This window comes from Leucoraja erinacea, chromosome 1 (genome assembly GCF_028641065.1).
Source record: "Leucoraja erinacea ecotype New England chromosome 1, Leri_hhj_1, whole genome shotgun sequence".
Lineage (NCBI taxonomy): Eukaryota > Metazoa > Chordata > Chondrichthyes > Rajiformes > Rajidae > Leucoraja > Leucoraja erinaceus.
This window is the reverse complement of record NC_073377.1, coordinates 83,402,173-83,427,621: the sequence shown is the minus strand read 5'-3', so window position 1 is coordinate 83,427,621 and position 25,449 is coordinate 83,402,173. Positions and strand designations below refer to the sequence as shown.

Genomic DNA, 25,449 nt, shown 5'->3' with positions numbered 1-25,449 from the left:
AAATGAGTCTTACAAACCATAACGAGTTTGTGGGTTGCTGTTTCTTGTGGATATATACTGAAATAGGCATATTGATAAATGTAAATGGGATGTTCAACTTCTCTGACAATTTAGAGGAAGTATAATTTGGCCATGTGAGAAGAATGGGTTTATTCTTGTGGTCTTCCTCTTGGGGTGACCCTGAATCCATGTAGGCAAAGTCTTTCAGGAAGACGACTAACAGATTCATGAGACCATAGGCCTTCCCTCAGGCTGAAACTATTTGTTTCTTTGTTTTTTTTTCTTCTGATGACAATGGAGCTTTTTATAAGGGAGGATTGATGTTCAAATTTTGAATTTGATGGTTCATCATTCCTAGCGTGATCATTCTCCTCCCCCAAGTGAATGAAATTTGTTGAACCTTTATAAAATTTGATGCAGTTTGATGCATCCTAAAGGTTCTTAATCTTCCAGAATATATAGATGTTACTGATTGATTTGTTGGGCTAGTATCTTTGGCATGTTTCAGTGTAACATGTAACCCACCACTCTCTAGTATAACATAGTTCACCATACAACCCAACACAACACAACACAATGTCTGTGCTGAGCATTATGGCATGGTAACCATCTGGCTGCATATAATCATATCCTTCCTTTCTCTGCATATTCATGTGTTTTTCTAAAAACCTCTTAAATGCCACTATCTATCTGCCTCTACCAACACCCCTTGTATGCACCCACTACCCTCTGTGTAAAAAAACATGGCCCACACATCCTCTTTAAACTTTGCTCTTTCACCCTAAAGCTATACTCTCTAATCTTTGGGATTTCCTTCCTTGGGAAAAAGGTTTTGACTGTCTACCCTATCTGTGCCATTCATGCCTGTATATACTTCTATCACGTCTTCCCTCAATCTATGATGCACCAGAGAAATTACCCAAATCTGTCTAACCTCTCGTAGCTAATGCTCACTAATCCTGGCAGCATTATGGTAAACCTCTTCTGGACCCTCCAAAGTCTCCACATTCTTCCTGCAGAGGGCGACCACAACAGCATGCAATACTCCAAATGTGGTCTAACCAAAGTTTAAATAGAGCTGTGTCATTATTTCCTGACTCTTGTACTCAATGCCCCAAACAATGAAAGCAAGTGTGCCACTCTATCTATTTGTGTTTCCACTTTTAGGCAGCAATGAATATGGACCCCAAAATCCAACTATACAACTGTTTGGGGTCCTGCCATCAATGTATACTTTATCCTTCTGTTCAAACTTTCAAAGTGCAACACCTCATTGTTGCTTGGATTAAATTCCATGTGCCATTTCTCTGCCCATTTCTGTAGCTGACTGACAACATTCGCCACTGTCCTCATCTCCAGAAATCTTGGAGTCATCTGCAAACTTATTAACCTTACTAACCATCTACATTTTTATATAAATTAGATAAATTAGAAACCAAGGTGTGGTGGAAGGATATTATTCTGGCTGAAGACCAGTGACCAGTGAAATTGTATATATTATCAAAGGACAGAGGTCCCAGCACAGATCCCTGCAGAATTCCACTGGTCACAGATCTCCAGCCAGAAAAACAACTTTCCACCACACCTTAGTTTTCTAGTTTATACCAGTTGATCTATAAGCTAGAGCCTAACTATCTTTTATGCAGCAAAGAACCTTTAGAACAATAATTTAGAACTTTTGAGGGTATTAGGAGAGTTACTTAATTGATACCTTGAAGGATGTCTTTTGTGGTGTAGGTAATATTCTATTCAGTCTGTTTGCAGGTGTTCACTTTTATAGCTTTACTAGACCAAGTGGGACACGTTGGGTCCCTGTCACACGGGAGGCCTGGTCCCCCAACGCAACCCATTCCTCAATGCAATATTCCACCACTCACCCATAACCGACAACTGCGCAGGGGCTGCTCATTTCACCTTATGCACCCTCCCTTATTTTTAAACTTTTTAAAAATGCATTTGCACTTGCTCGGGCTAGCAGGACTCAGTGTACTTGGATAGCAACAATGTTGTGAGCATGGGCTACAATCCCACTGTGATGTCACAGCTGTAAGCACGGAATATGTAGTTATTTGTTTTCTCCAAATTTCTTCAGATTTTTGAACATTTTGATTAATAACTCGAGAAATAATGCATGAATCTTTCAGATAAGGGCTTTTTCACAGGATAAATCTCTACCGGAATATGTAAAAACGTTACCATTAGAGCGTCGCTTTTTCGAGAGGTGATCACACACACACACACACACACACACACACACACACACACACACACACACACACACACACACACACACCCACCCCCCTTCCACCCAAACCACTCCCTCTCATGGCACTTTCCCTTGCAACCGCAGGAAATGCTACACTCATCTATTGCATCCGCTATTCTAGGTGTCAGCTGCTCTACATCGGTGAGACCAAGCGTAGGCTTGGCGATCACTTCACCCAACACCTCCGCTCAGTTCGCAATTTCTAAACCTGATCTTCTGGTGGCTCAGCACTTCAACTCCCCCTCCCATTCCGAATCGGACCTTTCTGTCCTGGGCCTCCTCCGTGGCCAGAGTGTGGCCCACCGTAAATTGGAGGTGCAGCACCTCATATTTCGCTTGGGTTGTTTACATCCCAGCGGTATGACCATTGACTTCTCCAATTTTAGGTAGTCCCTGCCTTCACCTTCTTCGCCACCTTCGCAGCTCTCCCACAGCCCACTCCGCCTCGTCCTTTCTTCTTCCCGCCCCCCCACACCCCCCCAACAGTCTGAAGAAGGGTCTCGACCCGAAACGTCGCCTATATCCTTTGCTCCATAGATGCTGCCTCACCCACAGTTTCTCCAGTATTTTTGTCTACCTTCGATTTTCCAACATCTGCAGTTCATTCTTAAACTATTTGTTCAGTAAGATTGATATTGTGCTGCGTGGCACTTAATACACTTAAACGCGATGTATTGTATTTCTATAGCTGGTTTTGAACACAACAATTTGGAGGAATTTAATGGGAAACATGAAAACATATGAAAGACATCAAGAAAGGGTCTTACTGTGGCTTGACTTCCGCTGCTTTGACTCGCTTCTTGAGCATCTCTAGATTGGATTTGGCTTTCTTCCTGACCTTCACTTGACTGCAGCTTGCTCTCTTCTTGGTCAATGATCTTCTGGGTTATTTTGATTGATTGATTTATTTCATCCAAATTGGTAGTCCATTCCTTGACGATCTTTTGGATTTTCCCCAAAGCAACCCTCTTTTCATTGTCAATGAGTTCCATGGTAGCTATCTCATCGTTGTTCATTACTTTTCTAATTGTTTCATACTGATCAGAAATCTGCTGCTTGATGTGTTCTGCTGAGCTCTGGACAGAGATGGGGATGCGAGTTAGAATTTCAGATTAAAAAAACCCACTGAATCACACAATACAACCGTATTCAGAACAGTTAAGCATACAGTTACCTTGCATCTGAAAGTCATATGGGTAGCTGCAGTCTTAGTTTCTGCTGGGTATTGCATATGTGTACTACTCAAATGATGCTTGATTTCTGTTACCTGGGAAACAGCATTGTGCATATTGCCAGACCTGCTGTCCTGGCAGCAAATCTAACACTACTCAGTTTTTTAAACATTTAAAAATAATTCTAAATGACTACCAGTGCAATACTGTATCATGTCCTGAAAATTTATACATCCAGATTGGAATTATGTTACATGCCATTTCAGAATAGCACAAGAGCCAAAGTGTTTAATTGTCAAATGTAACGGCAACAGAACAATGAACAATCCCATTAACATACTAACACAGAAATAAATATACAATAATATAATAAATTAATAATCAGTAATGGTATGTAACTACCACAATAGTGCAAATTGAAGTTCATAGTGCAACCAAAATAAAGAGCACAGCGGATCATATCTGCTGAAGTAGTGGTTAATGTTCTGAAGTATTCAAGAGGCTGATGATTGCTGGGAAGTAGCTGTTCTGTACTCTGGAGGTCGCATTTTACAGGCTTATTAACCTTCTGTCCTTCAGGTTGCACTAATGTCGCGTTTAACTTTACCATTAGTATGATGCTATGATACAAATAGACACTTTGGATCTTTTACAGTCTGAACCAATGTGTCAAATTTAGATAAACACAGATAAATGTTTGCAAGGTAAAAGATGGAATAGTTATTAGTAGTACTGTCCTGAATATAGATTTTCTAGTTTCTAAAAGCTACATTAATATGGATGATGTTTAGTGTGGATTTACAGATTCCAAATTTAAGAGCGACCATAAAAGCTGTTTATTGAAACTTCTGATACATTGCTCGGCTGCATAAACTGCAAAGCAAGTCATGTACTGCTTCTATCCAGGTATTGGTCAGTTTCTTGATCAGTACAGGTGTCAGATGTTATGGGGAGAAGGCAGGAGAATGGGGTTTGTCGGGAGAGATAGATCAGCCATTATTGAATAGCGCAGTTAGACTTGATGGGCCAAATGGCCAAATTCTACTCCTATCCCTTATGATCTTATGAGTTATCTTCACAAAAACTGAATATAATCTGTCTGTCTAGTCGCAGGAAGATATTGTTGTTAAAGGTTAGAGAAAAGCAACAAAATGATTCAAAATATTTGAAGTACAACTTGCATCACACGCTGGGTTTGCCCCTTTTGAATAAAAAAGCCAGTGCGAAAATAATCCAAAAATAATGTGAAGAATTATAAAGGATTTAATAACATTGATCCAGCCAGTTTGTTCACCATATAAAATTTTAAGTGACCTAAAATTTAAAAAGTTAGAGGAAACGGACTTTTTTGTCAGAGTAATGAGGAATTGTGGAATAATAATACAGGGCTCGAAATTAACGGTTGCCCGGGTGCCATTGACCACTCAAAGTGCAGCCGGGCAACCTAAATGCCGACTCATTTTGCCCGGCTTGGCAATCAAATACTGGTTTATACCGATAGACACAAAAAACTGGAGTAACTCCGCGGGTCAGGCAGCATCTCTGGAGAATAGGAACGTGGCGTTTCGTGTAGGCGGCGGCGGCTGTATTCGTCTAGTATCTTTGATTGTGGGGCAAAGATACTAGGTGCGTGGTGGCGAAGGATTGGAGCGAATGACAGGCTCAGAACAGCAGCAGCAGCGGCAACAGCGGCCGCGCCAGCGGCTCCATCACCTCCTCCCGCACCCCGCCCGGCGGAAGGAACCTCCCTCTCCCTCCCTCCTCCCGGCCTCGGCATGCGAGAAGGATTGTGAAAGTACCGTTGGCGAATTTGCAAGCAGCCGCTATCGCCCTGATAATGGCCACTGCTTGCAAATCCGCCAACGGCACTTTCACAAACCCTCCCGCACGTCGAGAGGCCGGGAGGAGGGAGAGAGGGAGGGGGAGGCGGAGGCCTCCTTCCGCCGTCTGAAGCAGCTGCACGACAGATCCTATAGCTATAGGATCTTTGAGCGGCACCGCTCGGCCGCGCACCATCCTGTCGGCTGGCGGAGGAGGGGAGGCGGCGGCACTTTGGCGTTGGACAGGGACGGCCAAGGCAGTGGGGCGATGTTGTCCGAGGAGCGCTGACCTTCCTTCCTCTGCACCTTCCACCCCACCCTCTCTCTCTCTCTCTCTCTCTCTCTCTCGTATGCCTCCCTCCACCCCTCTTATCCGGGGACCCCTCTTCTCCATCCCGCACTGATCCCCATTCCCTCTTCCGCTATTCAGTCCTCTCTGAAATCCCGAGCTCCCCTTCCCATCTACCCCACCCCCCCCCCCCCAAACTATTCATCACCCTACCCACCTCGCATTGATTCTCCTGCCACCCCCCATCCATCCCACACTGGTCCCCCAATTCATCCTGTACTGACCCCCCTTCCCATCCATCCTGCACTTCTCCCCCCATTCATATTGCACTGATCCACCCATTCATCCCGTACTGACCCACCCTCATTTACCCTGCACCTATCCCTCCATCCATCCTGTAGTGCTCTCCCCATTCATCTTTTACTGATCCCCATTCATCCTGTACTGATCCCCTCATTCATCCCGTACTGATCCCCCAATCATCTTTTACTGACCCCCCATTCATCCTGTACTGATCCCCTCATGCATCCTGTACTGATCCCCTCATTCATCCCGTACTGATCCCCCATTCATCCTGTAGACCCTGATCACCCATTCATCCAGCACAGACCCTCCGATCCACACTGTCCTGACCACCCCCCCCCCCCCATTCATCCTGTACTGATCCCCCCCCATTCAAGAAGAATGGGGGGACCAGTCTGAAGAAGGGTCTCGACCCGAAACTTTGCCTATTTCCTTCGCTCCATAGATGCTGCCTCACCCGCTGAGTTTCTCCAGCATTTTTGTCTACTCCCATTCATCCTGTACTGACCCCCCCCCCCACCCACCCTTCCATCCCGTACTGACCCCCCATTCAACACCGCTGACATCTCCCCTCACAATTTTACATACTCCAACCAACACGTACTAATTCACGTGCCTCAATCCATCCATTCCGCACCGATTGCCTTCTCAGACCCCCCACCGCCATCTATCCACCCTGCACTGATTCACTCACCCCCTGACCCTATTGTGCTTCACGGTCTTCAGATCGAACATTGACTATGTATGATAACGGAATGCAATCAAATGTGTTTTAATTCCCAATGTTATTATTTGTTTTGACACCTTTAAACATATTACCAAAAGGACATTTGCTGCAGTTATGTCCTTTGGCCATCTCTTGTCAGTTAGTGTAATGTTTAACCTGTCAGATGGGTATAGTCGGTTTTAACAGCTATTATCATAAAATACCTTTAGAAATTTCCTTGCAACCTGTATATTTTGTTATGGATAAATTATGTGGGAAGCGAGAGTGTTTCTGTGCCAATAGCAATAACGACCCATGCTATGGCCATGTCATGGTCATTTTCGGTCCTTCACAGAAACTATGCTTGCATCAATTGCAATATGTAAGAAGAGTTGAGATATTGTATTGTCATTTTGCTGCATGTCATTGCGGTATATATAATGTCTTGATTGGTGAATATGTTTAGTTTGTGACTTTATTTGAAGCAGAAATAATATGTGAATGTAGACAAAAGTGCTGGAGAAGCTCAGCGGATGCGGCAGCATCTATGAAGCGAAGGAAATGGGCAACGTTTCGGGCCGAAACCCTTCTTCAGACTGATGAGTTTCGGCCTGAAACGTTGCCTATTTCCTTCGCTCCATAGATGCTGCTGCACCCGCTGAGTTTCTCCAGCACTTTTATCTACCTTCGATTTTCCAGCATCTGCGGTTCCTTCTTGAACATGATATGTGAATGCTTCATTGAGCATAATTCCAACCAGGAACTACGCACTTCGTCCAAGCACATTATCACACGCTTCGTGCAAACCGTCTTAAATGACCACCTAAACTGTCATTTGGCAACCCAAAAAGCTGTCAAGGTTTCCCAACTGGCAACAGGGAAAAAAAGTTAAGCGAGAGCCCTGTAATAACTTTATGAATGTTAAATTGACATTATCCCATTGTTGTCACAAAAAAGTATTTTGCAGGTAGATCTTTGGCCTGCACTGCATGGAGATATTAGGGACTTAAATTCCTGTTAGTGGCACAAGTCTGAATTACAATGATGGTCTTTAATTGACGATTCCAGCTCTAGTTCGTGATACATTTTATGAATTTAGCTTGTTTGTCACCCATCAAAATTTTTGGTCCATCTCATACATATCTTCTGTGATCATTGTATAATAAATATTTGATTTGAGAGAAATTATTATTGCAAATGTTTTTGGTATTTACTGTGTATGAAACCAAGGCTAATATATTTTCAGTGGTGTTGAGTTTTATCTGTGGGTTGCATGTTAATTTGTAGATTCTTAATTCTGCATTATATTGGCACACTTACTGTAATAACAGTGTTCCTGGTCTTCAGAGATTGAAGGTATGCCTCCACTTTATCTCTTTTGGTGTAAAGGTCCAGAAGGCACTGCTTTGGAGACACCTGCATAATATATGAAAAAAAAAGATGATGTCACATGAGGTGTATCAAGCTATGAACAAGCTGTCCGACAACAAAGCAAATGGCTTAGGTCATATTTCTGCTGAACATCTTAAATATGTCAGTATGAGGATAGCTCCTCTCCTTGCTATTTGTTTTACTGGCTCTGTGATTCGTGGCTTGTTACCAGACTCAATGTTGTCTGTTCTGTTAGTGCCAGTCATTAAGGACAAAGCTGGTAGAGTAAGCAGCCTAAATAATTACAGGCCCATAGCTTTAGCCAGCATATTGTCAAAAGTCCTAGAAAGTGTTCTGCTGGATAGATGAAATGAGTTTGTTAACTACATAGATAACCAGTTTGGTTTTAAAGCTGAACATGGCACTTTCTTGTGTATATGTGCCTTAAAGGAGATTGTAAACAAATATAAAGGTAAAAACTCATCAATACTTATGTGATTTGTTGATGCTTCCAAAGCCTTTGATTGTGTTAATCATATAAAGTTGTTTGTTAAATTGACGGAGGAGTGCCAGATACATTGTGAGAATTCTGGCATGAATCCAGACTATGCAAGTAAAATGGGGCAATAGGGTCTTAGGCCCATTTAAGGTTAGCAATGATGTCAGACATGGGGGAATTTTGTCCCCAGTTCTTTTTAATCTCTATATTGACGATCTGTCCAAGCAATTGAAAGCCTGTAATACTGAGTGCGTGATTGGTAATACTTTAGTGAACCATATTATGTATGCAGATGATCTTGTGGTCTTTAGTCCATCTAGCGCTGGGCTCCAGCAGCTCCTTACTATTTGTGTATTTTACAATACTGGAGAGATTTTGAGGAACAAGATCATTATTCAGTTTTTTACACCAATACAACAAAAATCTACCCATCATGGGAAACATTATAAATAACAGATATAAATTAGATAACTTTGAGACCAAAAGTCAAAAACTTTATTGATGACATGACTTCATCGTTTTACCACCAATTTGGACACCAAAAATGTGACATTAAAAATGCTGGCACATTTAGTCATGAATATTTAATTAATAAATAAACTTCATATGGCCCCTCATACATATAAGTTCTGATAATGATCCAGGGAAATATCTTCATCAATACCAGGAGAAAAATACAGTAACATCAAGGCAATACAACACAGTAAAGATCCCGTAACGGTCGTTGTGCTTGGTGTCCATTGTTACAACGACCGTTATTGGGGTCCATACCTCCATAATTTAAACCACGGAGGCTACAAGCCTCTAATGCTTTTCAAAAACCCGACGAGCTTTCCTAGGGTAGTTTTGATTTTTGGGCGAGTTAATTATTTTTTCTTATTTTCCAATTTAATATATAAAAAACATAGTGGTGTCAAAAACACAACGCCCGTCTACAATATATTTTCTGACTTTGTAAAATCAATTAAAAAAAAATTTGGGACATAAATTGGTCATCAAAATAGGAAACTGAGCCAATCTGTAATTTGGCAGCACGCTGTCTCTTGTTTACCTTTCGTACGGACCAAGTCGCTAACTTCATTCCTTCGTGTCAACTTCGGGAAGCTTCGCAACGACCGTTACGGAGACATTTTACTTACAAAAAATCAGCCCAAATCAAACTATCTGACGAATCATCGGCCATCGATAGCTCAATTCCATTAGGTAATGTACTGTTTAGATCATATTGGTGAAAATGCTTGGTTCTCGCTAATAATGTAACGTTCGTTTTCTGTGACACAAAACCTTTTAGGGTCCCGCAACGTATGTTTGTGTGTATGATGTGTAATGCGTGTTGCTGTGTCCACTCAGATGTATGCAGTATTCTACTACATGATCAGGTAAATGAAGTGGAAACAATGTGTGCAATTTTATTATTCCATGTGGTATTCATATACAGAGAAAGGAATAAGAAATACGTGCACTTACTGTGCCAACCAGGTCACTGGTTGACACCACGCGACAACCGTTACACAAAATGTATTTGTGTATTCTGATGCCATTTTCGGAAACTTGCCGTCAATATGCTATCTTTTCTTTTTTGAAGAAATTTGAAATTTGACCTCCTTCACATTGAATTGAATTGAATTCCTTTATTGTCATTCAGACCTTACGGTCTGAATGAAATTTGGTGCCTGCAGTCATACATACAATAATACAATAATAAACAACAATAAACACAAATTAACATCCACCACAGTGAGTCCTCCAAACACCTCCTCACTGTGGTGGAGGCAAAAATCATAGGGCTGCAGTCTCTTCCCTCCTCTTCTCCCTCTGCGCTGAGGCGATTCCCCACCGGGCGATGGTACAAACAGTCCCGCGGCTCACCGAACCCCGCGAACGGGCCGGTTCAAACACCGCGGCCCGGGGTGGTCGAAGCCGCCGCACCTCCAGTCCAGCACACGCAGCCGCCGGCCCGCGGCTGAACCCAGGACTCTGGACACCGCCGCCAGAATGTCGTCCCAGCCACCGGAGCACCGTCCCAGCCCCCGGACCGGATCGCCCTCACGTGAGTACCGTTCCACCCTGGGGCTGGGCCACTCCGACGGGAGTGCCGTACTTCCCTCGAGCTGGGCCACTCCGACAGGAGTGCCGTACTTCCCTCGAGCTGGGCCACTCCGACGGGAGCGCCGTTCCTCCCTCGGGCTGGGCCACTCCAGCGGGAGCGCTGTTCACCGTTCCAGCCCCTCACCAGGCCGCTCTCACGGGAGCACCGTTCCATCCCGGGCTGGGCCGGGAGCGAGCCCAGGACGAGTCCTGTCAGCTGCCTCCAGAGTCCCGAGGTCGCCGGCTCCGCTAGGCCTCAGCGTAGACGGAGGCAGAGAAGGGGGATACGACAAAAAGGTCGTATTCCCCCGAAGGGATTGACAACAACCCCCGTTTCATCCCCCACCCCCCTCCCCACATAAACACAGCCTAAAAAACAAAAACATAACTAGACAAAATGAAAAAAAACAACACAAAAAAGTAAAAGACAAACGGACTGCAGGCGAGCCACAACCGTTCCCAGCGCCGCCACTTCCGGACTCACATCCGGAAAAACACATATGTTCTGTGTATGGTGTGGAACATGGTATCAAATATAATGCTGGTAAGAGAGCTGTTATGATCTGTAGAAGCAGAGGATAAATGTCTAAAATGTCCTAATTTTAAATTGTCTGATAATAATCTTAGTGTCTGTAATAAAGTAAAATCTTGGGCATTTTATTACAGAACAAATGACAGATGATGAGGATATTTATAGGCATCGTCATATGATGTATGCACAAGCAAACATTCTCTTACGCAAGTTTAGTGCTTGTACAGATGGAGTGAAGCTGTCTGTTCAGAGCATATTGTACAACACTCTATACTGCACACCTGTGGTCAAACTACAGAAATGCAAGCTTACAGAGACTTAAAGTAGCTTATAATGATACCATGAGAATATTACTTAAGAAACCTAGATGGTGTAGTGCAAGTGAAATGTTTGTGGCTGCAAGAGTCAATACTTTACAAACTGTCTTAAGAAATCTTATGTATAAATGTATTTGCCGGATTAATAACTCTGAAAATGAAATCATCTCGGCCTTATCAAACGTAAGGTTTAGCACTACACGCTACCAATCCCAGCTGTGGAGACATTGGTATAGTTGTCTCGTTGTAGGATACTGACTTTTTTTAATTCTTGATCTTAAACCATGTATTGTGCTTTTGTATGTAATTTATTGTGCTTTTGTAAATAATTTACTGTGCTTTTGTATGTAATTTATTGTGCTTTTGTCTGCAATTTATTCTATGTAATGTCTTGGCTTTTATCTGGACCTTGAGTCTAATAAAAAGTAAGTAAGTAAATTCAGGACCTTGCCCATCTCCTGTGGCTCCACACAGAGCTGACCGCTTTGATTCCTGAGAGGTCCACTCTCCCTCCAGTTACCCTTTTCCCCCTTATGTATTTATATAATCTCTTAGGAATGTCCTTAATGCCATCTGCCAGAGCTATATCCTGGCCCCTTTTGCTCTATGATTACTCTTCACATTCTTGGATAAATGACAACCCACAGCTACATTCAATAAGATGAACTCTTTCCCAACGAAAACATTATTTTTAACTGTCACTTTGTTCACCATCTAGTTTAAAACATTGCTTGTTTAAAATCCTGTGACTACATACCTAACAGCATTAAAGGAGTAACTTCAACACATGTTCTTCTGATAATTTAAAATACTTTTCCAGGGGAAACAAGAATGGACAGATTAATTCTGATGTTTATATTTTCACCCACGTCTCCAAACAAAAAGAGAGCAGTGAGTTAACATTTTTGAAATAAAAATCATAATGATGAGAAAGTGTTTTCTCATCATTATCAAAGTACTTTCTGCATAATTTTTAATAAACTTGAGCAGAATTCATTTGGATACAAGGAACAGCAGATATTGGTTTCTGATAAAAAGTGATAAGAGCTGTCAGCGGATCAGGCAGCATCTCTGGAGAACATGGATAGGTGATGTATCGGGTTGGGATCCTCCTTATGTTTTAATATACACAATGAATTTACTAGTATTTCATGTTTAAACTAGCAAGCATACATTTTTGATAGTGTTATCCTGGCTGGAATTTGTTTGTGTCTGGACATGTCATTAAAGCGGCAATTTGATGTTATAACAGAAATCCGATCATCAGTGATGTTGAAATTATAGAGTGGGGCCAGATGTAATTCAGCCATCCTAAAATCATGACATTTAACTTTGTTAGGATATAATAATAAAAAATAATGTATTATCACAGTTTCTAAGAAACAATGTCATATAGAAAATAGGTGCAGGAGGAGACCATTCGGCCTTTTGAGCTAGCCATTGTGATCATGGCTGATTATCCACAATCAGTAACCCGTTCCTACCTTCTCCCCCATACCCCTTGATTCGGCTAGCCCCAAGAGCTCTATCTAACTCTTTTAAATTCATCTAGTGAATCAGCCTCCACTGCCTTCTGTGGCAGAGAATTCCACAAATTCACAACTCTCTGGGTGATTCACAACTCTCTGACTGATTCACAACTCTCCGGGGTATTGGAAACACTTCTGTTTTCTCACTCACATGTTCCCTTGGGATTTTATATTGAGTTACATTTAAGTGAATGCACAATGCTGAGGCTGGAGAAGTGAGAATCCAGATTTCCTTGGAGGTGTTAATGTAAACTGAGACTTGAAAACTATATCGCATATGTTGACAATGAGTAAAGCCCAAACTAACTTTATACTGGAACTGAACACTTGCACTCGGTCCACCAAGGCCTATGGGATCTTCCGGTTGCCAACCATTTTAACTCCTCTTTCCATTTCCATACTGACCTTTCTGTACTGGGACTCGTCCATTGCCAGACTGAGGCTACATGCAAACTGGAGGAACAACACCTCATATTTCAGATTTAGGAACAAGGAACTGCAGATGCTGATTAACAAAAAAGGCACAAAGTGCTGGAATAACTCAGCGGGTCAGGCAGCATCTTTAGAGAACATGGATAGGTGACGTTTCAGGTCGGGACTCTTGTTCAGAGCTTATATTCCACTTGGGTAGCTTACAACCTAATGGTATAAACATTGAATTCTCCGATTTTAGGCACCTACAAACCCCACCAACCCACCAACTCTCCCTTCCCCACCCCATTTTCCCTCCCCTGTGCCCCACCTGGACTTGCACCTATTTCTCCCCTCCCCTTCCATCTACATTTCCTCTGAGCTTCACAATTCGCAACTCTTTAATCCCTTTGCTTTGCACCATCTGCCGTTGTACACCATCTGCCTATCAAAACACCCCGTCACCCGTTTCAAACTATTACCTGTCAGGCTTTGTCCTGCACTTCCGTCTTTTCAAAGGCTAGATTTCTAATCTTTGAAAATACAGTTTTCAACTGAACTTTTGACATAGCTCTTCAGTCTGAAGAAAGGTCCCAACCTGAAACATCACCAATCTATTTCTCTAGAGATGCTGCCTGATCTGCTGAATTACTCCAGCATGCTGTCTCTGACTTTACACTTGTACAACCTGTCAGCAATGACTCTCTGGGTCTGCTTAAGCACGAAGCATCCAAACTCTTTGGTAGATGCACTTGCTCGTGTAGATCAATAGTAAATGTAGTTGTACATCACTTACATTGTTGTGCTGCATTCAATTCTATTAATTTAGCATGGAATATATTAATATTTATTCCAACCTGGAAAGGGAACTATGTCAATCTTCCCGATGATAGATTCCATAACATTGTGGGTTCTCACAATATTTTAAAGTGGTTATTTTCTCTCTCTTGAATTTGAGCCTTCTGCTTATAAACAATATAAAATAAACTTCAGTATTTCAGTACATCATTGTGACACTGACAAAAATAATGTATTTTGATCAATTACCTGTGGTAGTAGTTGCTCTACATTCATTTCTGCAATGTTCTGCGATACTGGTGAAAATGTGGACTACTGCCAGTTTTGTCAAGCAAATCGTGTAGTTGCTTCAGTAGTTGCAAATATACCTTTTTACATTTTCATTCTGTGTGCTTCAAATAAATTAGCAGTTTTTTTCTTGTGCCAGCATTGGACCAAGGCAGGAAATATATAATATCCTGCAGTGTTTCAATAGAAGACAAATCAACACCTCCACGCGGATTAGTTTTGAGTAAAAGGTATGATACTATAAAGATTTTATTTTTAAATGGAGTCAGTTTTAAAGTTGTTTCTCTTCTGTTTGTTTCTTAATTTATCATTAACATTTCTCATAGTAGACCTGATCAGCACTTACTTTAGGTAGCTTAGTTTTACTATATATTATTCATTTTTCTAACCAGAGAGATACCTTGCCCCTGGATAGAAGTGGACTGATCCAAATTAACACTACAATGACAGGCAGAAACACACTTCCCTGCTTGTTAAAAATGTTTCATCAAAAATGCTGTTGTGCAACAGTGCAGAACATTTTTGCTTCTGAGAATTACTTGCGTAAAACATTTTATGTAGCCAGCTGCTGATATATTTGGTCTCCTACGTGAAGATACAAATGCTAAAGTTTATTAATAGCCTTGAACAGTGACTGGTATTGTTGTGTTCAGTCACAGAAACTCTTAACAGGTTTATGGTCCACACAGCATCTCATTGATTTTAAATATTCACTGCTGCACAGGTTAAGTAGTCCAATGTAATATATGCATATTAAGATGCCATTGTTTGCTTCATCCAGTTTTCCCTCTCTTTCCCTGCTGTAAATTGTATTTGAATCAAAGGCAAATAGCTAGCTTCTATTGGAAAATAATTTGAGTACAAGAGTAAAGACATTGTTCTGCAATTACTGAGAATCCTGCTGAGATAGCATCTAGAACATTGTCTGGTCCCCACATTCAAGGAAGAATATAGTAGCAAAATGCGGAATAAAGTGAAGATTTGCCAGATTGATTCCAGGAAGGAAGGTGTTTTGTATAAGGAGAGGTAAAGCAGGATAGGTCTGCAGTCTCTCGAATCCAGAAGAGTGAGATGATCTTGTGGAAATGTATAAAATTCTAGGAATGACACAAAGTGCTGGAGTAACTCATCGGGTCAGGCAGCATCTCTAATGAAATGGATAGGTGATGTTTTGGGTTGGATCCTTCTTCAGACTGAAGGGCTTTGTCAAACAATGCAGTTGAAAACCATACAACATGGCAAGAAGGATTTATGATGTTTAATATCAATTGAGATCATGGTGAGAAGTTAGTGTATAATTTTGGCTACTTCTAAAATCATGAGATTTAAAATAATATTTTATTTAAATATAGATAATAGCAAGTTTTGATAATTTTGATAAATTCAAATAATAGTAGTACAGGAAAATTAAAGTCCCGCTCTACATTCAAATGCTTTAAGAGCTTTGAGATACAGCTTGGAAACAGGCCTTTCGGCCCACATTGATCACCATATACTAGTTCCATGTTATCGCACATTCACATCCTACACACGAGGGGCAATTTATAGAAACCAATTAACAAATAAACTGCAATGTTACAACATTTTGAGATTTTAAAAATCAAGTCTGCAATTTGTTCCATCAGATAAAGCATAAAAAGAAGTTTAATTTGACACCAAATTCACTTGTTTATCTTCAGTATTAAAAAGGTTATGGCCATTTTCATACTCGGAAATTAGCATTTTGTTCCCTATTGCTTTTCCATTGACTTAACACAAAAGCTGTGATCGAGGACAATCAAATGGCCATAACTTTCTTAAAAATTAAGAGAACTGAAAGAAATGTTCAGTTATTATGGATTGAAGCATTCTGAAACAAATATGAAACAATCTTACTTGGATGACCTGAAATTAAAGCATATAGATCTCGCTGGCCCTCCACTCCGCTGTGAACCACTTGGACAACAAAAACTCATATGTCAGGCTGTTATTCATCGATTACAGCTCGGCATTTAACACAATCATCCCCGCCAAGCTGGTTATCAAACTCGCAGAACTGGGTCTCTGCGCATCCCTCTGCAATTGGATCCTCGACTTCCTCATTCACAGACCACAGTCTGTTCGTATTGGTAGAAATGTGTCAGCCTCGATAACAATCAGCACGGGAGCACCTCAAGGCTGCGTGCTCACCCCGCTGCTGTACTCCCTCTATACTCATGACTGCGTAGCCAGTCACAGTGTGAACTTCATCATCAAGTTCGCTGACGACACCACTGTTGTGGGACGTATCACTGATGGGGATGAGTCAGAGTATAGAAGAGAGATCGAGCGACTGTCCATATGGTGCCAGCACAATAACCTGGCCCTCAACACCAACAAAACCAAGGAACTGATTGTGGACTTTGGAAGGAGTAGGATGGGGACCCACAGCCCCGTTTATATCAGATGGTTGAAAGAGTCAAGAGCTTCAAATTCCTGGGCGTGCACATCTCTGAAGATCTTTCCCGGTCCGAGAACACTAATGCAATCATCAAGAAAGTTCATCAGCTCATTTCCTGAGAAGATTACGGAGAGTCGGTATGTCAAAGAGGACTCTCTAACTTCTACAGGTGCACAGTAGAGAGCATGCTGACCGGTTGCAATTCAAAGCACTTTATTCGTCCCCGAGGGGCAATTTAAAAGGGCGCATTACAGTAGCTTTTTAAAAAGGGACACAATCAACAAACATAAGCAGCACGCATACTGCACAATCAACCAGCACACGCATTTCACAGACACACTGCACAATCACACACCGCACATCAACATTCAACACAGTAATAGTTTTTAAAGTGCTTCCTAAGTGCTTCAATTAAGTACGGCAACATGAGCACCCTGGAGAGGAAAAGACTACAAAAAGTAGTAAACACTGCCCAGTCCATCATCGGCTCTGACCTCCCTTCCATCGAGGGGATTTATCCCTTCCATCGAGGGGATTGAAGCTCTTGACCCTTTTCACTATTGACCCTTTGGTATAAACGGGACTGTGGGTCCCCATGCTGATTGTTATCGAGGCTGACACTTTTCCACCAATTTGAACAGTTTGTGGTCTGTGAGTGAGGAAGTCGGGGATCCAATTACAGAGGGATGCGCAGAGACCCAGTTCTGAGTGTTTGGTAACCAGCTTGGAGGGAATGATTGTATTAAATGCCGAGCTGCAATCAATGAATAACAGCCTGACATACGAGTTTTTGTTATCCAAGTGGTCCAGAGCGGAGTGGACAGCCAGCGAGATCGCTTCCACCGTTGATCTGTTGTGGCGGTAAGCGAACTGCAATGGGTCCAGGTTTTTGTTGAGGTAGGAGTCGATATGCGCCATGATCAACTTCTCAAAGCACTTCATCACCTTGCTCTTCTTGGGCCTTAATTGATGCCCTTTTAAAGCAGGTGGGGAACCTCAGACCTCAGAAGTGAGAGGTTGAAAATGTCCATAAAAACTCCAGCTAGTTGGTCCGCACAGGTTTTTAGAACACAACCGGGTATACCATCAGGTCCGGGCTCTTTTCGAGGGTTCACCGCTCTGAAGGATTTTCTGACGTCGGCCTCTGTGACTGACTGATATACCATCACAGTGAAATGGGGCTTGAGAAGGCACTTCAGTGTTCTCCCTATCAAAGCGTGCGTAAAACGCATTGAGCTCGTCAGGGAGTGATGCTATGCCGACATTCGAGCTACCTCCTGATTTTGCCTTGTAGGAGGTGCAGGAGATTGTATTCAGGCCCTGCCACAGCTGCCGAACATCCGTCTCACCGGCCAGCTTTTGGCCTTTTGATGGACTGGAATAGAGGGATATGGATGATGTGCAGACATTGTGGGCCAAAGGACCTGTTCTTCTGCTGCACTGTTCTATGTTCTCTGCCATCTGGCTGATCGAATGCGCCAGATTAGCCATCAGCCATATTCTTTAATTGTATGTCAGCGATAAATACTTATGTTGGACTTACTCTTTTCCATTTGGTACATTGTTGAACTGGAAGAGTTATCATGAGAATGTTGTGGGGGCAGGGGATGGGAGTTAGAGTCTATGTAATGGGCTGGATTTAATCAGTTTAGGTAGTGAATATTACTGAATAGGATTATAGGCCCTTCTTTACCATTCCATTACCAGATTGAGTTCAAATTCAGAAGGATTGATGATTGACCGTGGATACAAATGTGGATACAGTATTTAAGAAAAAATCCATTTATTGGTTTGAGAAAATATCCAAGATTCCTCTTATTTTGTTCCTATAAATCCTGCATTATTTTTCAAGAGCTGTTCAATTTAATCTCCAGATTTCTGATTCCACAACTGATATGTACGATTTGAAACACATTTAGAAAAACTTACTTTGAGTTCTCTTTTGTTTTTTGATATTAGGTATTCCCAATTTTATTCAGAGGAGGAATTCTGCCACTATAATATGTTTAATCATCATTTCTTTGGAGAAAAGGTATGTTGCGATGCATAAAATGTAATATCTAATTATATTGGTTCTATTGCAGAGATGTAAAAAGGCAATGGAAGTCAAAATAAAGGTTTTGTTCAGTTGTTCTTTCCTTCACTTATTTGATTATGTTAAGATTCTGTTTTTGTTTTACAAGATGTAATTTGTGCAAATTTGTGCAAATTACATCTCGTCAGTGTGTTGCCTATTGGAGTGCTTGAGATAAAACAGCCTTAGGGGCAAATTCACCCAAGTTGGACAGCAACTAATCCTCGTAATACTCAAGAACTCAAGTGCTTTTGCACCAACCTAATCTCTTCCCTACCAAAACATTATTGACAAATGCCCCCATTCAGATGTCAATTCCTCCATTTGTATCCATTTGTATTTTTGTAATCCTAAACAAATCACCTCATAAAAAGAATCCTCATTCCAAAGTAAAATGAATCACGTGTAAGTGTATAAGTAAAATACCAGTTCAGAATACTATGACTGACAAATGAGAGCTTTCCAATGTTGAAATTTATCCTTCTGTAATATACCAAAAGAGCATGCATCTTGAGTCTATGACTTTCCTAGGTTAAAAGGGGGAGATTTGACAGATAATATCAAACACTACATCACATTTATCAAACCTTTAAGAAATAATAACCTAGCCCTTCAACCACATTCCTTATCCGATGTAATTATTTTTTTAATGCTCTAACTAGTATTTGCCACTTATTCTAGTTTATATATTTATCTCCCATTATTTAAAGTCAGGCAATTTGCCAAGTAGGCTAAATGCATGGTTCTGTTAGATCTTCCTCCCAGCTATTGTTATTGACAATTAGCACCAAAACAATGCGCTTCAGAATTAGAAGCAGCCTAATCTTGTTTCTGTGTCCCTATCAGTTACTGTACTAGTAATAACTAGTTACTGATTATTGAATGTTATTAGACTCTAAATATTTACAATAATATATTTATCATCCAATTCAGGACTTCTTGCATCTTTACTTGATTTTCAAAAGATTCAGAGCTCTTTTTAGCATTCATGTCCGGCATATAATTTTGTCAGTTTTGTCTCTGTTGTATTGAAATTCTTAGACTATACAGTGCATTCAGAAAGTATTGAGACCCCGTCACCTTTTCTACATTTTGTTACATTACAGCCTTATTTTAAAATTGATTTAATTCTTTTTTTTTTATCATCAATCTACACACAATACCCCAGAATGAAGAAGTGAAAACAGGTGCTTAGAAGTATTTGCAAAGTAATTAAAAAGAAATAACTGAAATATCACATTTACACAAGTATTCAGACCCTTTGCTATGACATTCAAAATTGAGCTTAGGTTCATCCTGTTTCCATTGATTATCCTTGAGATGTTTCTACAACTTGATTGGAGTCCACCAGTGGAAAATTAAATTGATTGGACATGATTTTGAAAGGCACACACCTGCCTATATAAAGTCCCACAGTTGACAGTGCATGTCAGAGCAAAAACGAAGCCATGAAGACGAAGGAATTGGCTGTAAACCTCCGAGACAGGATTGTGTCGAGACACATATCTGGGGAAGGGAATAAAACAATTTCTGCAGCATTGCAGGGCCCGAAGAGCACAGTGACCTCCGCCATTCTTTAAAGGAAGAACTTTTGAACCACCAGGGCTCTTCATAGAGCTTGCCGCCCGGCCAAACTGAGCAATCGGGGGAGAAGGGCCTTGGTCAGGGAGGTCACTCTGACAGCGCTCCAGAGTTCCTCAGTGGAGATGGGAGAACCTTCACCCCACCAAACAGCACTCCACCAATCAGGCATTTATGGAAGAGTGGCCAGACGGAAGTCAATCCTCAGTAAAAGGCACATGACAGCCTGCTTGGAGTTTGCCAAAAGGCATCTAAAGGAGATCCTCTGGTCTGATGAAACCAAGATTAAACTCTTTGGCCTAAATGCCAAGCGTTATGTCTGGAGGAAACAAGGCACCGCTCATCACCTGGCCAATACAAAACCTACGGTGAAGCATGGTGGTGGCAGCATCATGCTGTGGGGATGTTTTTCAGCGGCAGGAACTGGGAGACTAGTCAGGATTGAGGGGAAATATGAACTGGGCAAAGTACAGAGAGGTCCTTGATGAAAATCTGCTCCAGAGAATTCTGGACCTCAGACTGGGGTGGAGGTTCACCTTCCAACAGGACAACGACCCTAAGCACACAGCCAAGACAATGCAGGAGTGGCTTCGTGACAAATCTGTGAATGTCCTTGACTGGCCCAGCCAGAACCCAGACTTGAACCTGATCGAACATCTCTGGAGGGACCTGAAAATAGCGGTGCATCAACGCTCCCCATCCAACCTGACAGAGCTTGAGAGGATCTGCAGAGAAGAATGGGAGAAATACAGGTGTGCCAAGCTTGTAGCGTCATAACCAAGAAGACTTGAGGCTGTAATCGCTGCCAAAGGTGCCTCAACAAAGTACTGAGTAAAGGATCTGAATACTTATGTAAATGTAATATTTCAGTTGTTTCTTTTTAATTACTTTTCGACATTTTCTAAACACCTGTTTTTGATTTTTTATTGTGGGGTATTGTGTAGATTGATGATTTAAAAAAAAAAAAAATCCATTTTAGAAGAAGGTTGTAACGTAACAAAATGTGGAAAAAGTGAAGGGGTCTGAATACTTTCTGAATGCACTGTATACAATCAGGTTGAGGCTTGTGTCTCGTTGCCCCTTGTACTTTCATGTATTGCATTCTGCTGCCTGTTCCTATTTTGTTCTTCCCTCTACTGCCAGAGCAAAAGGAATATTAAGATTCTTCAGAGGAGCATGAATGAGGGTGGAGCTCTGCAGGATAATATGGAGTATATAAATTTCATTACAGTTAGATTAAAGTTGATATGATGAGCAGCTTTCAAAATTTATATTTTAGAAACATAGAAAATAGGTGCAGGAGGAGGCCATTCAGCCCTTCGAGCCAATCATTCATTGTGATCATGGCTGATCGTCCCCAATCAATAACCCGTGCCTGCCTTCTCCCCTGCTCTAAGAATCCATCTCGGAGGCATTCTGCAAACTCTCTTTCTAGGGGTCCTGAACCAACCTGATTTTCCCAGTCTACCTGCATATGGAAATCCCCCATCACCACAGTGGCATTACCTTTGTTACATGCCAGTTTTAACTCCTGCTGCAACATACACCCTACAACTGGGCTACTATTTGGGGGTCTGTAGATAACACCAATTAGTGTCTTCTTGCCTTTACAATTCCTCAACTCAATCCACAGTGACTCTACCTCGTCAGTCCCTATGTCTTCCCTCGTAAGGGTCTGAATTCCATCTCTCACCAGCAGAGCTACTCCTCCTCTGCCCACCTGCCTGTCCTTTCTATAGGATGTATAACCCTGAATATTAAGTTCCCAGGCCCGATCCTCCTGCAGCCACGTCTCAGTAATCCCCACAATGTCATATCTACCAACCTCTAACTGAGCCTCAAGCTCATCTACTTTACTTCTTATACTTCGCGCATTCATATATAATATTTTTAATTCCTTACGCATTTCACCTTTCACATCAATCCCCATTACACTTGGCCATCTCCTATCCCTTTCTGAGCTTTCTTTCCCATTAATTCTGGGGTCATTAACTATCCCTCTACTCCCCTTTCCCTTTAACTCCTTCCTTGACTATCCCATTTGACAACCCCCCCCCCCCCTTATTTAGTTTAAAACCACCTGTGCAGCACTGGCAAACCTGCCTGCCAGAATGCTAGTCCCCCACCTGTTAAGGTGCAATCCATACCTTTTGTACAGTTCCCCCTTACTCCAATAGAGATCCCAGTGGTCTTAAGAATCTAATTCCCTGCCCCCTGCACCAGTTCCTCAGCCACATATTCAGGTCCTGTATCTCCCTGTTTCTGCTCTGGCCAGCACGTGGAACTGGAAGCAAACCGGAGATAACCACCCTGGAGGTCCTGCTTTTCAGCACTTTTCCGAGCTCTCTAAAGTTACACTTCAGAATATTCATCCCCTTCTTTTCGGCATCGTTTGTGCCAACATGCACTACCACTTCCGGATGTTCACCTTCGCCCCTGAAGATTTTCTGCACTCTGTCCGTGACATCCTGGATCCTGGCACCAGGAAGGCAGCACACCATCCTCAAATCCCGTTTGTTGCCGCAGAAACCTCTGTCCGTACCTCACAATGGAGTCTCCAACTACCACGGCATTGCCTGACGCCGGCCTCTTTGGTTTTGGCTCAACAGCACTTTTTGCTTCGCAAGCCAGTGCGCCGCTCAGTGTGTTAAGGTCTTCTGTCCCGACTGCTTCTAAATGGGTGAACCTGTTCACAAGATGTACAACACCCAGGGACCTGTGCATTCTATGTTTCCCTCCCTTTTTCACCGTCACCCACCTTCTCTCTTCCAGTACCTTAGGTGTAACAATCTTACGGTAGGACTTGTCGAGGAACGACTCCGTTTCTCGGACGAACCTGAGGTCATCCACTTGCTTCTCCAGTTCCCCAACACGGCCCTCAGGAGCTGTACCTGGATGCACTTCTTACATTTGTAGCAGCCAGAGGCACCAGTGGTGTCCTTCACCTCCCACATACTGCAAGCATCACATTGAATTAGCTTGCTTGACATCTCCTTCTTTCGTCTCTCCTTCTCCAGCATTTGGTGTGGCATCCTCCCTCAGCTTCCTCGCCAAAGACTCACACTTTACTCACAAGGCACCTCCCTTGCCCTCCCTTAGAGCAGCCTTGCTTATATTGACTGATAAATTGCCTATTTACCAATTTACAAACCAAATTCCTCAGTTTTAAACTTTTTTTCCCTTGTGACACTCACCTTTCCCACAGGCTTCAGCCAACCATCTCTTCTCCCTGCTTCTCTTTATTGCTGCTTCTCCAAGATCCACGTAAACTCTGGGCTATGTCTGGCTGCTTTTTGGCCCTCTTTTTAAACTGTTTTCCCCCCTCTGACTCACCTCTGATTCAACTTTCCCACAGGCTTCAGCCAATCAGCTCTTCTCCCTGCTTCTCTTTGTTGCTGCTTGTCCAAGATCCACATGAGCTCTGGGCTTGTTTAAGGAAATTCAACATGCAAAATGCCTTAGCTACAGGTTTTATTTGATTAGACACTTCTACCAGCTCTTTTATTTTGTTATTTACGATAATTAGCATTCATCTCCTGTCAACACCCATGTGCCGCTGCCTGGTGAATGGTGGAAATCATTGCAGGACTTCCTCAGGGCAGTCTACTTGGTCCAATCACCTTAAAGTCAAAGTGGGTATGCTTGTGCAATATTTGGCCTGATTATGCATCTCCTCATAGAGTAAAGCACTTCCCTCCAAGCCACACCATCCCCACTTGGAAATATATTACTATTCTCTCATTAATTCTGTCTCTAAATCCTTGGACTTCTTACCCAGCAGCATTAGGGGATCGCCATCATAGTGAGTGCAATTGTTTAAGGTAGCAGTATTCTAACACCTTTACGACTATCAGAAATAGTGATAATTGTTGGCCTTGATAGTGAAATTGCTCCCATAAATGATAATAAGCTTACTATCTTTTAGGTAGTACATTCTAAACCTTTGCAATTTTTGCTTAATGATCTTCATCTTTCGCTTCTGTTTACTTATCCCTACCATTTGTGAAAGCCCTTCTTGAGATTGATCAGCTCTCTGTTGAATTTCTCATATACCACCTCTGCTCTATCAAGAAAAATCCCAGTTTGCACAATTCCTTCTTGTAAATAAATGATTGTGTTGTTCCTGATTTTCTCCTCACCTTCTTGCCAATCTCCTTGTTTTTCTCTTTGCTTTTGCACACATATGAAAAATTATAGAGTAACGAGGCATAAAGGTTAAAAAGTCCCTGTAAACCATGCCCTGCATCTCCAACTTTACTCATAATTAACCAATTGTGTAATTAATTTTGTTGCATATTGTCATATGCTTCATATATTCTGTCTCAGACATTGAACTGAGAATTTTAACATATTGCTTTATAGAAAAACATATTGTTTTGTATAATATTGTCATATTGTTATTCCATGTATTAAGAAAATTATTTTTCCCCTACATGTTTTAATATGTATTAATAGTGCTGCTAGTGAAAGGGAGAGGTATTGGCCCTATTATTTCAAATATTTCAGAATAAATGTACTAATATACTTAATGTTTGTTTTGCATACCTCAATTGTCAGTGAAGTTGTAAAACCTGATTGAAAATTGAGGGCAGCACCTGGACACTCACTCATTTTATTTTTCTTAGTCTGCCATTGAAGCATTTCGAATGTTCATGTGTCAGGACAACGGAGTGCCTATTATTATGGTGACTGACCCACCATTTGGGGGCCTGGTGGAGGCACTAGCTCACAGTTTTAAAAAGATTGTTGCCACGTGGAAGACCTCACAGAATGAAGGTACAGATGGCTTTCAAGTATTTGGAGGAAGAATGTTTTGTATGAAACAATACAGGGTCATTTGAATTGGAGCAGGTCATTTCTCATCTGAGATCAGTTTCTGTAAAGTATAAACGTTACATGAAAAATCCCATTTTGTTCCCTTGTCTAAACCTCAACTCCATTTGCTTTGCTCCAAAACTCTTTAATGCGCGTTTAACCATATAACAA

General features: G+C 41.8%; 2 protein-coding genes across 2 annotated transcripts in view; one reads left to right on the top strand and one right to left on the bottom strand.

Annotated features, from left to right (window-relative positions):
• The window catches only part of si:dkey-219e21.4 (zinc-binding protein A33), a 28,807-nt gene extending 14,196 nt beyond the window's left edge, over positions 1–14,611 (bottom strand). Inside the window, exons 1-3 of the mRNA XM_055638076.1 lie at positions 14,351–14,611; positions 7,877–7,972; positions 3,034–3,342 (exon numbers count right to left, since the gene is read on the bottom strand). Of these exons, the coding sequence (XP_055494051.1) occupies positions 3,034–3,342; positions 7,877–7,972; positions 14,351–14,377 (432 nt within the window). The 5' untranslated portion in view covers positions 14,378–14,611. The remainder of the gene's footprint in view (positions 1–3,033; positions 3,343–7,876; positions 7,973–14,350) is intronic.
• Positions 1–25,449, top strand: part of zcchc4 (zinc finger, CCHC domain containing 4) — an 81,958-nt gene that overhangs the window by 40,179 nt on the left and 16,330 nt on the right. Inside the window, exons 6-7 of the mRNA XM_055638062.1 lie at positions 18,768–18,840; positions 25,089–25,239. Coding sequence (XP_055494037.1) covers positions 18,768–18,840; positions 25,089–25,239 — 224 coding nt within the window. The remainder of the gene's footprint in view (positions 1–18,767; positions 18,841–25,088; positions 25,240–25,449) is intronic.